Genomic DNA, 14,815 nt, shown 5'->3' with positions numbered 1-14,815 from the left:
AATTTTGGCATACATAATCATGGATCTCACTTCACATAGTTTTTCTATTTATTTTTATCAGTTAACAAAAATATCATGTGTTTTGATATCAGTATATACAGATCTACCCAGCTCTTTATATAGTTGTATGGTATTTCATTGTATGCATATAATTTAAATTTTTAAATTAAAAAAAAACTGAGGTATAATTGACACATAACAATTTGTTTAATCAATCCTGTATTTAGGGGTATACAGATTCTACTTTGTTTTCTTATCAACAGAACATGAAAAGCATGGTTGTATCTAGATACTTGAGAAGGACTATTTACTCTCATCTTGACCGCAATGGGTATTCTCAATCTTAACTTCGTGTGACAGATGAAAAAGGATATATTACTATTTTTAATCCTTTGTTGTGTAATTTGTAAATGTGGGCATATTTTTCTATTTTTTATGAGCTATGTGTCTTTATTTCTTATCTATTACTCTTTTAACCTTTCACATGTGATCCTTTTAAAGTATTATTAGGCTACAAAACTTCATTTTTTATTTCTTACTCTTAGAGCGAGAGAGAGCATGTGTGCAACGGGTGAGAGGGGCAGAGGGAGAGACAGAATTGTAAGCAGGCTCCACACTCAGCATAGAGCCCAATGCGGGGCTCGATCCCATGATTGTGGTATCATGACCCAAGCCAAAATCAAGAGCCAAAATCAAGAGTTGGACGGTCAACTGACTAAGCCACCCAGGTGTCCTGCAGTTTTAGGCTGCAAAACTTTTTTTTTAATGTTTGTTTGTTTGTTTTTTTTAATTTTTTTTATTTTTTTATTTATTTTTTTTTTAATTTTTTTTTTCAACATTTTTTATTTATTTTGGGACAGAGAGAGACAGAGCGTGAACGGGGGAGGGGCAGAGAGAGAGGGAGACACAGAATCGGAAACAGGCTCCAGGCTCCGAGCCATCAGCCCAGAGCCTGACGCGGGGCTCGAACTCACGGACCGCGAGATCGTGACCTGGCTGAAGTCGGACGCTTAACCGACTGCGCCACCCAGGCGCCCCTAATGTTTGTTTATTTTTGACAGAGACAGAGGGCAAGTGGGGGAGATGTAGAGATAGGGAAACACAGAATCCAAAGCAGGCTCTAGGCTCTGAACTGTCAGCACAGAGTCTAACGCAGGGCTCGAACCCACAGACTGTGAGATCATGACCTGAGCTGAAGTCGGACACTTAGGCAACTGAGCCACCCAGGTGCCCATAGGCTGCACAACTTTCTTAACAGAACTAAGAAAAAACTTCTAGGTCAAAACCAAGAGGTCTCTTTTATATTTTAACATTAATGACAAACTGATTCTAACTAGTTCTCTTGAAAACAGCTTCAGTTAAGCCAGTAACTTCGATTTCTCACCCTGCCTCCTTGTGGTAACTTGAATTTTTTTTTTTTTTTTTTTTTTTTTTTTTTTTAAGTGTCTCTTGAAAACCCAAAGCATGGTAAGTGCCCTTCAATCGTGGGTCTTGTCAGGGCAAATATTTCCGTATCGGGTTTACCTTCGTCATGTCTCGATCCATTTTCACAACTTTCTCCATGTTGGCGCCAGTGCCAAGTCGGAAGGGCCGTCCTTCGGAGCTACTAGAAGGGAAGGCAGAGAGAGGGGGCCATCTTACGGGCAAGGTCAAGGTGGCACTGCATGCCCGTGGGGCAACCTAGTGCTGGTCGGAGCTGAACAAAATCGAGACTCCGAACCTATGATCCCGAGAAGGCCTGGGAGGCACTCGGGAAGTGATCTAAATCCCAAAGTGAGGGGACTTTAACTGCAGCATGAATTGGATGCCTTGGTGTGAATGACTGGATGTTTCTGACAACTCAGCTTCCTCTGCCTCTCCGAACACTCCTTCACCAAATTTGCACTCTAAAATCCTGCAACGCCCAAGAATGCTTCTCGGTGATTTCCGCATCTAGCAGGACCTGCCCGGCCCTATTGGTTCATACAGTAGCCCAGGAGTGCTTCCAGCTGCCATGATGGCAGATAAGGGACCAATTATGAGGAGGACACCATCATCCAATCATTTATCTGGAGAAAAAAGTCTTCCGCCTGAGACATACACAGGCGTCCTCAACTCCCTCGTGTGCTGTGGTAGGCCTTCCCATCGCCCGGGCTCCCACTAACAGGGCCCCGGAGGTCTGTAATCTTTGGACAGTACGTATATTTGTACTTTCCCGTCGAGCAATCATACCATTCACCTTCAGTGAATTAAAGTTTTAAAAAGTTTCTCTTATTTCTCCACCTCACAGTCAATGGTATCCTTAAACTGACCAATGGCTGAAAGATGCCAATAACTAAAACCAGCCTGCGTTATTCCTTCTCGAAGCCCAAATCACACTGCAGGCTCTCCACTGAGCACAAACAATACATTCTCAACAGGGCTTTTGCTCTCTGTTGGGTCTGAAGAAACAGTACCGAGTCACGGATAACAGCTTGTACTCTGCGGTCAGAGGCCTGCGTCTGTGATTCAGCTCTGCCTCAGTTTCTCCACTGTAACAACAGGGATGACAGGAATAGTGGTTGCTTCTTAGGGTTGTCAAGAGGGTGGAGATAGTTGATGTACATAAGGGGCTTACAGGGTCTGAGGACACAGAGCTATTACAATCATCAGTTACCTCAGTAACGGCTGGAGGACCTCATGGGACGACTGGTCTTCCCGCTTGTGGATAAAGATAGACAGCTTGCCATCCACTGCTTCACTCTCTTCTCCAGGATCTTTATCTCCTTTTAAGGAACTCTTGGGACTGGTTTTCGTCAACGTAGTGTCAGGTTCAGAAGCAGTTGGAGAGAGAACTGTCTGACATCCTTTAAAAGCAAACAGAAAAATCACAACGTTATTTGTGCAGCTCCCCGGCACAGGGCAAGCTCAGATTTTGGAGTCTCTCTTCCTCCCTCCTCTCCCTTCTCCTCCTGTCTCATCATAGGAGGCACAGCGGCAGCTACAGGTGATAGACCGTGGAAAGCTCAGTCTGGCCTGCCCCGGGAAGTGGGTGCCACAGCGCCCTGCTGGGACCAGGAGCTGCTCACCTGGGACCACGTAATCTGCCAGCTTTGCTAAGAGCAATGAGGCTATCTTGGACGCTGGGTCGCTGGGATCCTCCTGCTCACTGTTTAGGGAGGGAACGGAGTAGCTCCACGGTGGGAGCTCCACGTTGCCACAGTCTTCCACGCTCATCAGCGGGAGCGCCGCCCGGCACAGCTGAAGAATGATAAGGACGAGCTTTGGAGATGGGCGCTGGTCAAGCAGCAGGGAGAGGAGTTTGGACACACAAGCTGGCTGGCTCAGGATGGCTTTACCTATGTGACTCCTGGAAAGAGGGAAGAAAAGGCGCACGACACTGGGCATGTTGGTCTGCAGAAGCTCAGACGTGAGAGTTCCCTAAATGAGGACGAACAAACGGATTCACGAGGAAGACACACATGCAGCATTGTGTTTTTATAAAGGAGATCTGAATCTGAGCTTTTCTGTAAATATCTAATGAAGGCTCACAAGCGACCACTCAAAACGAAACATTTCTGAGCAGTTGCTGATGCCCAATGTTTACTTAATTGCGATGCTACAGTTCAGCATGATTCACAGGGCACTACGACTCTGAAATCCAAACTAGGAGACTTTCCGTTTAACCTTTTATTCCTTTTTAAGGAGTGCTTCAAGACCAAAGATACCACACAGTATTGCATAAGCCTCAACAGTGTGCAATCTGTCCCAGCTGAACCTGTGACATCTCACTGAGAAGAAAACCAAGTCGAGCAGAAACCAAAGAACAGCAGCCTTATGTAGACAAGTTGCTGTGGACCTCACCACTCACCCAGGATGTTATCAACCAACCGCCACCCCCCCCCCCCACCCGATTATCTTCTTTCTGAAGACACAGTATGAGAACACGAGTCAGTTACAGGTCCTGACTGATTATTCTTTACCTTGCTATATAATAAGGGTAAGGACTTGGGGTTACTTAATGCAACTGTACCTACTTGAAAAGCTAACAGCTGTTGCCAGCAAAACATTAAAGCAAATGATATCATCTTATAATGTAGATATTCACCTAAATAATCCTCACACTTTGGAACTACTATTTTTCCAATGCTTTTCTTCTCTATTGTTCTTGAAGCAGGAGCAGGTCAGAATGGCCTCATAATTTAGATGTTTCAAAGACAATCACCACCCAAAGGAACCCCAATCATTCAAGAGGAAAGCCGCTTTCTCCCACAGCTCCGGCTGGGCCTCCCATACCTTGAGAGGTCATTGAGAAGACTAAGGACATCCTGGAGGGCATCGTTCCCGGCGGCCTGGTTCCCACAGCACTCAGTTGCTCGGGCAAGATGGTTGGTGAGAAGGCTGGACACCTGACGGGCCAGCCCTGAGTGCACGGCCTCTGTGGAGCCACCTACAGAGTTTAAAAAAAAAAAAAAGAAAGAAAGAAAAGAAAAAGAAAAAAAAAAAAAAAAGAAAAAAGAAAAAGCAAGGTGAGAATCCGAGGAAGCCATGGCGAGCCTACAGGCATGGTGAATCCTCCCTCTCAGCCTCCCTGCATTAAAGCCCTCCTCTTGCCCAATCTTTTCTCTAACCTACTCAGTATTCCATTAGCTACCAAAATAGTGTCTCCTCATTAGATAACATCTGCACGTAAAAAATAATGATTTAATGTTGGGAAAAGACATTATTTTTAATGAAAACCGAATAGAATTCACACAAAACTAAGGAACATATTTTGATTAATAGGGAAGAATCACCATTTTCTTCCTGTGATGAAAACCTGTTGATTTTTTGGGGCGCCTGGGTGGCGCAGTCGGTTAAGCGTCCGACTTCAGCCAGGTCACGATCTCGCGGTCCGTGAGTTCGAGCCCCGCGTCAGGCTCTGGGCTGATGGCTCGGAGCCTGGAGCCTGTTTCCGATTCTGTGTCTCCCTCTCTCTCTGCCCCTCCCCCGTTCATGCTCTGTCTCTCTCTGTCCCAAAAATAAATAAAAAACGTTGAAAAAAAAAAATTAAAAAAAAAAAAAAGAAAACCTGTTGATTTTTATTTTGTTTTGAAAAAAAATTTTTAACATTCATTTTTGAGAGACAGAGTGTGAGCAGAGGAGGGACACAGAGAGAGGGAGACACAGAATCGGAAGCAGGCTCCAGGCTCTGAGCTGCCAGCACAGAACCCGATGTGGGACTTGAACTCACAAACCTTGAGATCATGACCTGAGCCGAAGTTGGACGCTTAACTGCCTGAGCCACCCAGGTGCCCCTAATTTTTTTTTTTTTTTTTTTAAAGTAGGCTCCACACCCAGAGTGGAGCCCACCATGGGGCTTGAACTCCCGACCCTGAGATCAAGACCTGAGCTGAGATCAAGAGTCAGACACTTAACTGACTGAACCACCCAGGTGCCCCGAAAACCTGTTGATTTTTAAAACCCCCATCCTACCTCTCCTCAAATACAATTAAAGACCTTTTGGGATCTTTCCATTTTCACTGTAGATCCAGAGGTCCCTCCCCGCATCAAGCAGCTCTTGTAAAAAGCCACACAAATTAGCTGTCATTTCCTCAACTTTCTATGCTGTCTTGGATCCCTGTGCCTACACACACTGTTTCTGTGCTCCCTCTGCACTTCACATGCACCTAAAATATGGCACTGATCACACTGTAATCATTTGTTCATTGGTCTATTTCCCCCACTGCACCCTATTTCTTAAGAGTAAGAGCAGTCAAAGTCTTGTTCATCTTACGCCTGGCTCTCAACAATAAAGTGCACAGTGAATGAATAAATAGAGAAGTCAACAAGCTGTATACGCAGGCCTGGGATATTATGGGATATTCAACTTCACTTTTTCAACTGGATTGGTAAAAACAGAATTTGGAAATGGCACTTGAAAATGCAACTAAACCATTTCATAAGAGTATTTATTTGGAGACTGTTAGCAGAATTGACAAAAAGGAAATGAGGTATCTTTTCAATTTGCTGGCTTACTGTACTCTTTCAGGTGATTATCATTCCCCATCCCCCCACCTCCCCAGCCACAGCTTTACTGAGGTATGACTGACAAATACAAGTCGTATACAATTTAGGTGGTTCAATGTGCATTTTTTAAAAGGTCTACATGATTATAGATATGTATATATACTCTGAAAGGATTACGGCGATCTAGTTAATATATCCACCACCTCACTAATTACCTGTGTGTTTGTGTGTGTGTGTGTGTGTGTGTGTGTGTGTGTGTGTGTGTTGTGTGGAGAACTTATTCACTTTGTAACTGGAAGTTTGACCCTCTGACCTACATCTTCCCATTTCCCGCTCCTCCTAATATTCTTAGCAGCCACCATTCTACTCCTGGTTTCTAGGAGTTGGCTTTTTTCTTTGTACTTAAAACATTTTTTTTAATGTTTATTATTTTTGAGAGAGAGAGAGAGAGAGAGAGAGAGACAGAGTGCAAGTCAGGGAGGTGTAGAGAGAGGGAGACACACAATCTGAAGCAGTCTCCAGGCTCTGAGCCGTCAGCACAGAGCCCGACATGGGGCTCGAACTCACAGAATGTGAGATCATGACCTGAGCTGAAGTCAGACGCTCAACCGACTGAGCCACCCAGGCGTCCCACAGGAGTTTGGCTTTTTTAGATTTCACATATAAGCAAGATCATTCAGTACTTGTCTTTCTGTGTCTGGCTTATTTCATTTAGCACAATGCCCTCTAGGCTAGGATATTATTTAACGTCAGTGTAGCCATAAATTTCCAGAGAACCATGCTGACGAAGAGGCTCTCCTGAAATCATTAATTGATTAAACCCATAATTAAATAAACACATCAACAGAAGAAATCAATGAATTCTGAAACAGGATCCTGCTTCTTACCTTCTTCTTTTTCCCACTCAACGCAGCGGTTGGCAAGCACCTGGAACGCTGCCCAGGCCATGGTGGCTACCTTCTGTTTCTTGGTTTGTTTTTCACTGGAGCCGGACTCCGTCTGACTGCTCAAGCTACACAGTCGGTCCATGAGCTGCACAAGGCCACTGCGAACCAGGCACTTCTCTTCACTCCTGGCCAGGCAGGAAGGGTACATGAAATAAACATAACTGACCAACCTTCAGGAAACTCTCACTTAAGATCCAGGTTATCAAAGGGGCAGAAAACATGCCAGTATCCTTCTTTACCACCACATATAACCAAACACAAAAATACTTCTTTACGGTGAGGATTTCCTTCATAAATAAGAAACTTCAAGTTCTGGCTTGTTCATATAGAATAGCCAAGTGAAAACAGAAGGTTGCTATAACAGAAAAAAAGTTGTATATTTTATCACGAGGGGATTCATAAGGGTACTGAGAAAACAAATGTGCATTTGCAAAAAAACTTTTGCTGAACATATTAAATAATTTCCTAGAGGCCTTTTTCTTTCCTTCAAACCTCTACTTTTTGACCATGTGACAGAATCCCTATTGGCCGCTTTTGATCATGTAGGAATTCAGTAATATGGAATTTACATAGAAACGCTAGGTGTCTGTCAGGAGGTAAACTCATTTAATTACAGTGATAGTGTCACTGGATAATCAAAGCAAAAAAACCCCAGGGAATTTTTTAATTTAGAAGTATTTTTATTTAAGCAACTACACTGCAATGCAATTCACCCACAGTAAAAAGCCTTGCTTACCTGGTATAAGGTATGGTACACAAGAGTCCGATGCTATTTGCACATGCGATAGGGTAACGAGCACACAGAGAAACCACAGAGGTCATGGTCTCGCCAAAGGCTTCCTGGACCTGCTCGACCATCCCACCACAGGTTAATTCTTCAATTCTATGAAACAGAACCAAAGTGCAGGCTTCCTGAGCCATGGCAAGTGACCGTGAACGTAAGAGCAGGCACGTTCTGAGAAACCCAAGAGTGTCTAGATGAATCCCGAACTGAAGGGATGTTAGAGATCACCAGTGTTTCCCAGACTGCGGGACCACAGAAGACTGTTAGGCAGCATTTCTTAAGTTGCCTCAAACACAATGCCCATGCTCTAGAGAAGTCTGGGGAATCCTAGGCTAAGTCAAGTCAAGCAGGGTTCTCTACTGTAGGACTACTCGGAGCCTTACAAGGTTAAGGTCCACAATAACTCTAAGAGCAAGAGAATGGTACCCAACATTTCCCAAACGTATTTAATAATGAAACCATTTGAAACAGGCCTGCAATATCCTATGCAGCACTGAATTCTGTAAATGTAATTGTACTCATGAGAAAATCAAGGCCCAAATAGATTAGCTAAGTGTCCTTGTCAAGTTCACACTGTGATTATTAGCAGAGTATGAGAATCCAATTGATATGAACTAAGACTTTCCCAGTGTAAAAACACAACCTGGGGGTGATTCTACAGCAATTAATATTAGTTGAAAACTGGAACTATCCGGAGTCATCTACAAAGATAGGCCATAGCATACTGTTTATAATAACAAAAATAAATAAAACCTAAGGTTGAAAAGTAGGGATTGAGCCATAAATAAAGGTTCGGGAATACGATGCAGTGGCTACACAGCCACTAGAGACATTACAGGAGGGATCTATGGTTAGAATAAAGACAGAACAAATACACTAGAGTGTTAACAGGTTTTATCTTAAGATGCTGGATTTACAGGTGATTTTTTACTTTACACTTTGGGATTTTCTGCATTTTTTCAAATGTTTGACCTATGACATTAACAACTGACAGAAAAAGGAATAATGATGCCAGGGTTGTGGAGAAATTATTCTGGATGGGGCGCCAGGGTGGCTCAGTCGGTTAAGCGGCTGACTTCGGCTCAGGTCATGATCTTGTGGTCCGTGGGTCCGAGCCCCGCGTCGAGCTCTGTGCTGACAGCTCAGAGCCTGGAGCCTGTTTCAGATTCTGTGTCTCCCTCTGACCCTCCCCCATTCATGCTCTGTCTCTGTCTCAAAAATAAATAAACGTTAAAAAAAAATGGATAAGGGGCGCCTGGGTGGCGCAGTCGGTTAGGCGTCCGACTTCGGCCAGGTCACGATCTCGCGGTCCGTGAGTTCGAGCCCCGCGTCAGGCTCTGGGCTGATGGCTCGGAGCCTGGAGCCTGTTTCCGATTCTGTGTCTCCCTCTCTCTCTGACCCTCCCCCGTTCATGCTCTGTCTCTCTCTGTCCCAAAAATAAATAAAAAACGTTGAAAAAAAAAATTAAAAAAAAAAAAAAATGGATAAGAAAAATTATTCTGGAAGTAAGCTGTGGTGGCCAGTGCTACTCACTGTGCCTTGTGGCTTCCCTTTGGTTGGATGAGCATGTGACCAGGCTGGCCAATAAGCCAGAGCTCCGACAAGGGGACGGACAGCTTTTGAGACAGCGGTCGCCTCCTCTACTGGGCTCCTGAGAGTATCATGGGCTGGGGCACACCTGCACTGGACATGAGCAAGCACTCAAGTTTTGTTTTGTAAACACGGAGATTTGGGAGGGTTTTGCTTCCAAAGAATAACTTGGCCTCTCCTGATGGACACAGAAACTTCTCAAGATATTCATGTGAGCTCTTGCTAGTTAACACATTTTGCTCCAGCCACTGACCCCTGCTTATTGGCCAGAACTCCTCAAAGAGCTGTCAGGAGACACAAGCAGCCCCAAGCATCTACTCTAGGACCTGTAGACAAACGCCTTTTCTATCTGAAGATCTTTGAAGCCCAGTAGGGAACAGTATAGAAAAACTCCTCACAAATACAAAATGTTCTCCAAAGTTCTTATCTACAACTAGGTTTTTAGAAATTAATTTCGCCAAGGGGCGCCTGGGTGGCTCAGGTCACGATCTCGAGGTTTGTGACATCGAGCCCTGCATCGGGCTCTGTGCTGACAACTCAGAGCCTGGAGCCTGCTTCGGATACTGTGTCTCCCTCTCTCTACCCTTCCCCCATTGGCACGTGCTCTCTCTCTCTCAAAAATAAACATTAAGGGGCGCCTGGGTGGCGCAGTCGGTTAAGCGTCCGACTTCAGCCAGGTCACGATCTCGCGGTCCGTGAGTTCGAGCCCCGCGTCAGGCTCTGGGCTGATGGCTCGGAGCCTGGAGCCTGTTTCCGATTCTGTGTCTCCCTCTCTCTCTGCCCCTCCCCCGTTCATGCTCTGTCTCTCTCTGTCCCAAAAATAAATAAAAAACGTTGAAAAAAAATTAAAAAAATAAATAAATAAATAAACATTAAAAAACAAATTTTAAAAGAAATTGATCCAGTAAAATAAGCACAAAAGTACACAAAAATATAGGTGTAAGAATGTTACTACATCACTGCTATTAATGCAAAAATAAAACAAAACAGAAAAAATGGAGAGTAAGAGAAAATGAACCATGTGTCCGCCAGGAGGGGAGGAGTTAAATAAGACATAGCCATCCATATAAGAGAGGTCCATGAAGTTCTTAAAAATGATAAAGCAGGGGCGCCTGGGTGGCTCAGTCGGTTGGGCCTCCGACTTCAGCTCAGGTCACCATCTTGCGGTCCGTGAGTTCAAGCCCCGCGTCGGGCTCTGGGCTGATGGCTCAGAGCCTGGGGCCTGCTTCCGATTCTGTGTCTCCCTCTCTCTCTGCCCCTCCCCCGTTCATGCTCTGTCTCTCTCTGTCTCAAAAATAAATAAATGTTAAAAAAAAAAAAAAATTTTTTTTAAAAAAAAAATGATAAAGCAGGGGTGCCTGGGTGGCTCAGCCAGTTAAGCATCTGACTCTGGATTTTGGCTCAGGTCATGCATCTCACGGTTTGCGGCATAGAGCCCCATGTTGGGCTCTGCACTGACAGTGCAGTCTTCTTGGGATTCTCTCTCTCTTTCTGCCCCTTCCCACTCATGCAGGTGCTTTCTCTCTCTCAAAACAAACTTTAAAAAGAAACTATAAAGTTGGGCACCTGGGTGGCTCAGTTGGTTAAGCATCTGACTTTGTCTCAGGTCATGATCTCATAGTTCGTGAGCTCAAGCCCCGTGTCAGGCTCTGTCCTGACGGCTCTGTGCTGAAGCCTGCTTCGGATTCTGTGCCTCCCATTCTCTGCCCCTCCCCCACTCACGGTCTGTCTCTCTCTCTCTCTCTCTCTCTCTCCTTAAAAAATAAACATTAGGGGGCGCCTGGGTGGCGCAGTCGGTTAAGCGTCCGACTTCAGCCAGGTCACGATCTCGCGGTCCGTGAGTTCGAGCCCCGCGTCAGGCTCTGGGCTGATGGCTCGGAGCCTGGAGCCTGTTTCCGATTCTGTGTCTCCCTCTCTCTCTGCCCCTCCCCCGTTCATGCTCTGTCTCTCTCTGTCCCAAAAATAAATAAAAAACGTTGAAAAAAAATTAAAAAAAAAATAAATAAATAAACATTAAAAAAATTTTTTTAAACTATAAAGCAGATCTTGAAGTAATGACATGAAAAGAGATATATCCAACATATATGAGCAAAACAATTCTCATAGCAGTGTTCTATGGTAGTGTAATATAATCTGAATTAAGGGGAAAAAAATCACACACATACATACTTCTGTGTACAAGGAGAAACAGCCATTTATGTGTGTGTAGTTGATACAACAAGCTCTTAGTTAACAGGGTGGAATTCAGAAGAGGAGGAATAAAGGGACTTTGTTACACATGCTGCAATTGTTAAAAAAAAATTGTGGAATACTTTTACAAAAATAAAAATAAAGATATTGTTTTAGGGGAAAACGTTAGCAAATACCCCTGTCTAAAATATGGCCTCATGAATAATCTTTGGAATGCCTCTTGCACACTCCAGACAGGATGGTATGAACTAATAGAAACAACTAACCTGGGTCCTCCCTGAAGGACCATCGTCACTGGACCCACGAGGTGCGTCACACCCCCAACGCGCACAGCAGCCGTCAGCAATTCCCGCATGTGCACTAGGGCCTGCTTGCGAGTATTTCCCCTCCGCCACCTCGTCTGTGCAGCCAAAAGAAAGCTGCTGCTGGACACCTGAAATGCATGAGAAGGAAGTCCACCTGACTCTTGCTGACTGCCACAGGCCCCCATGCCATTAGGTGGTATTCCTCTGTATTCAGCAAAATGAACATACAGCTTGGTCAGGGTTGGTGCCGATGAAGGCAAACAGCTGCCCCAGCAGGACGCTGTAGGTGGGCTTGTCCCTGCTGTCCTCGATGGCCAGTGACTGCAGGAGTGTGAAGGAGCTGCTGCGGTGGCTGGTCACGTGGCGCCGCCTATGGGAAAGCAAAACAGCGCTAGATCACAAAACCAGAAATTCAGGGAGTGTGTTTTGATGACTGTCTTCAGCTCACGTGGGAATCCAACCTTGGCCATTAGTCATTTACCTCTGATTTGCTCGAGTAAATTCCAAATCTTCATTACCAATCATTTCCAGGTCAGAAGGAGCCGACATGCTGCGAAGAAAAACAGGCTGCCGCACAGCATGAGATATCACCTTTGTTTCTGAAGCTGATTTACAAGCTGAAACAGAAAGCAATAAAAAGGTTGGCGTATCTGCTATCCGATTTGTAAGGACAGCAACAACAGCTACTCTATCAGTCTAAGAAAGATACTCTTTGCTTTCTAGGAGACTTCAGGATTCTCTAGGAGGTTCTAATCCAGGCAGCATTGCACACTGGTGACTTTTAGGCCCATTCTTTAAAATCAAGATATTAGGGTTAGAAAAGCATTTTAGTGTGAAAAACTAGAATCTTTCTTATTAAATTGGGTTTCAAAAAAAGGCTGAAAGATTTAATTTCATAAACTCTCAATGTTCACCTTCATATAAGCGTTCTAAAAAGCCACAGAGGACAGAGACAGTAATTTCTAGAATAAAAAATTTCTTAACTGAAACAAATCCAAATACTGGTTTTTTGTTTGTTTTGTTTTGTTTTGTTTTTCAGAGACAGCCTTTGTTCCCCCTTTAATCCCAGATTTATTCAGCTGATTTACTGACATTTGCTAGTACCTTGGCTTTGATCATAGTTGGTGCAAGTAAATATCACACTTGAGCTAGAATCCGACTGGCCCTTCCTCTAAAATATACTCCTTAACGCTATCCAGGAAACTAGTTGTATTATAGAAGAATATTTAATGGAAGATGACAAAACTACATATTAAGACCATCTAAGAAAAAAAAAAAAAAAGTCAAGGTTATTTTTGAATTGGTCTTACGAATGGTTAGGGGCACCTGGATGGCTCAGTCGGGTAAGTGTCTGACTTCGGCTCAGGTCATGATCTCATGGTTCATGAGTTCGAGCCCCATCTCAGGCTCTGTGCTGATAGTCCAGAGCCTGGAGCCTGATGCAGATTCTGTCTCCCTCTCTCTCTGCCCTTCCCCCACTCATTCTCTCTCCCTCTCCACCCCCCCCCCGCCCCAAATAAATAAAACATTAAAAAATTATTTAAAAAAGAATGGTTAGACAGCTTCAGTCTTAAAAAATAGTTTTTGAAGATGTTATTGCTCAGCAAACTATTGGTTCATGATCTCTGATGGAAAGAACCTCTTGGAAAGCATCATCAGCCTTACTGGGTGGTTAAGTCTTTCTACAGGACCTTGAATTAGCCAAAGCTCAGTGTGACTAAGGACGTGGTCAGCACACCGTCTCAGTATGTGATCACACTACACACCCTGGTACACATCCCTGGATGTTCTCAGCCAACAGTATCCTTTCACTAGGGGGTCAGAAACCCGAGTCCCCCTGGACTTCTCTCCCATGCGAGGGGAGCCCTGGGCCCATCAGCTGGGATGAAAACAGTTTGCTTGCTTGGCAGGGTCCATCGGGTTAGACAACACAGAGTCTCCTGTTTATTCATCCTCTCTCTCAAGGTAAGAAATAACACTTGTTGGGGTGCCCGGGTGGCTCAGTCGGTTGAGCGTCCGACTGTGGCTCAGGTCATGATCTCACAGCTCATGGGTTCGGGCCCCACATCGGGCTCTGCTGACAGCTCGGAGCCTGGCGCCTGCTTCGGATTCTGTGCCTCCCTCTCTCTCTGTCCCTAACCCACTCACATTCTGTCTCTGTCTCTCTCAAAAATAAAGGAACATTAAAAAAAAAAAAAAAAAAAATTAAAAAAAAAAAAAAAAGTAGTAACACTGGTCATTACAGGCTATGCCCAGTGTTGGGGATCAGGCTTAAGAAAGAAGACTCATTGATTTTCCTGAGGAATGTCCTTTCAGGCTAACAATTAAAATGTGACCAGGAAAAAAAACAGTGAAACTTATGTTAGAAGGTTCCACATAATGACTATATGTGCAATATAAACTCGGCTTTAAGAGGAAAATGTGATGCATTACAAGATTCATAATGTTGACTAATTATGCACATTACTATGAAAGCAACAAGCCCAAAACTAAAAATCCACGTTACTGGGCTCCCAAGATGCTCCCAAGAAACACCGAGTAAGGCAGGTGAGGAGGCACACCTGACGCTCAGACGGACTCACAAGCCACCACATGAATTCGATGAGAAAGTAAAAGGTAGAATAAAAAAATGCTGAAATTTCTTTTTCTCCTTCCTATGAGAACACAAGAGTGATTTCTCTTTAAGGAGCTGGTGTGTATTTTCTACAAACGGGCTAGTGCAGAGAGCCCGTGCAGGGCTGGCTTTGTACCCGGAGTTTCTGCAGGGGTCCCCGAGATGCTTCTTGTGAGGCCAGACTGGGCCGCAATGGTGACATGTAACAGCAGCTCGGCTCGGTTCATCAAACTCTTGACTAACGTCTTCGTTTTAGCCAGTGGGTGCGACGGTTTCTGAGTAAGAGAATTCACTTCTTGTAGGAACTTCTCCCTGGAAGGAAAGGCTAATGTGCATTTAGTCGTTCTCAGCTTCACCGAAACCCAAGTTTCGTAATTATAAGGATACGAGAAGATAGGGGGAGACCAAGCCAAAGAAA

At 44.5% G+C, this 14,815-nt stretch overlaps 1 protein-coding gene across 6 annotated transcripts in view; it reads right to left on the bottom strand.

The window, feature by feature from the left end:
- The window catches only part of HECTD4 (HECT domain E3 ubiquitin protein ligase 4), a 195,351-nt gene that overhangs the window by 58,993 nt on the left and 121,543 nt on the right, over nt 1-14,815 (bottom strand). For all 6 annotated transcript variants that reach the window (XM_058691661.1, XM_058691662.1, XM_058691664.1 and 3 more), the window contains 10 exons: nt 14,534-14,709; nt 12,265-12,400; nt 12,012-12,153; nt 11,745-11,911; nt 7,651-7,797; nt 6,855-7,039; nt 4,255-4,408; nt 3,048-3,328; nt 2,636-2,825; nt 1,525-1,606 (listed from right to left, as the gene is read on the bottom strand). In XM_058691661.1, the coding sequence (XP_058547644.1) occupies nt 1,525-1,606; nt 2,636-2,825; nt 3,048-3,328; nt 4,255-4,408; nt 6,855-7,039; nt 7,651-7,797; nt 11,745-11,911; nt 12,012-12,153; nt 12,265-12,400; nt 14,534-14,709 (1,660 nt within the window). The remainder of the gene's footprint in view (nt 1-1,524; nt 1,607-2,635; nt 2,826-3,047; nt 3,329-4,254; nt 4,409-6,854; nt 7,040-7,650; nt 7,798-11,744; nt 11,912-12,011; nt 12,154-12,264; nt 12,401-14,533; nt 14,710-14,815) is intronic.

The sequence above is a fragment of the Neofelis nebulosa genome, chromosome 11 (assembly GCF_028018385.1).
Source record: "Neofelis nebulosa isolate mNeoNeb1 chromosome 11, mNeoNeb1.pri, whole genome shotgun sequence".
NCBI lineage: Eukaryota > Metazoa > Chordata > Mammalia > Carnivora > Felidae > Neofelis > Neofelis nebulosa.
This window is presented reverse-complemented; position numbering and strand designations above follow the sequence as displayed.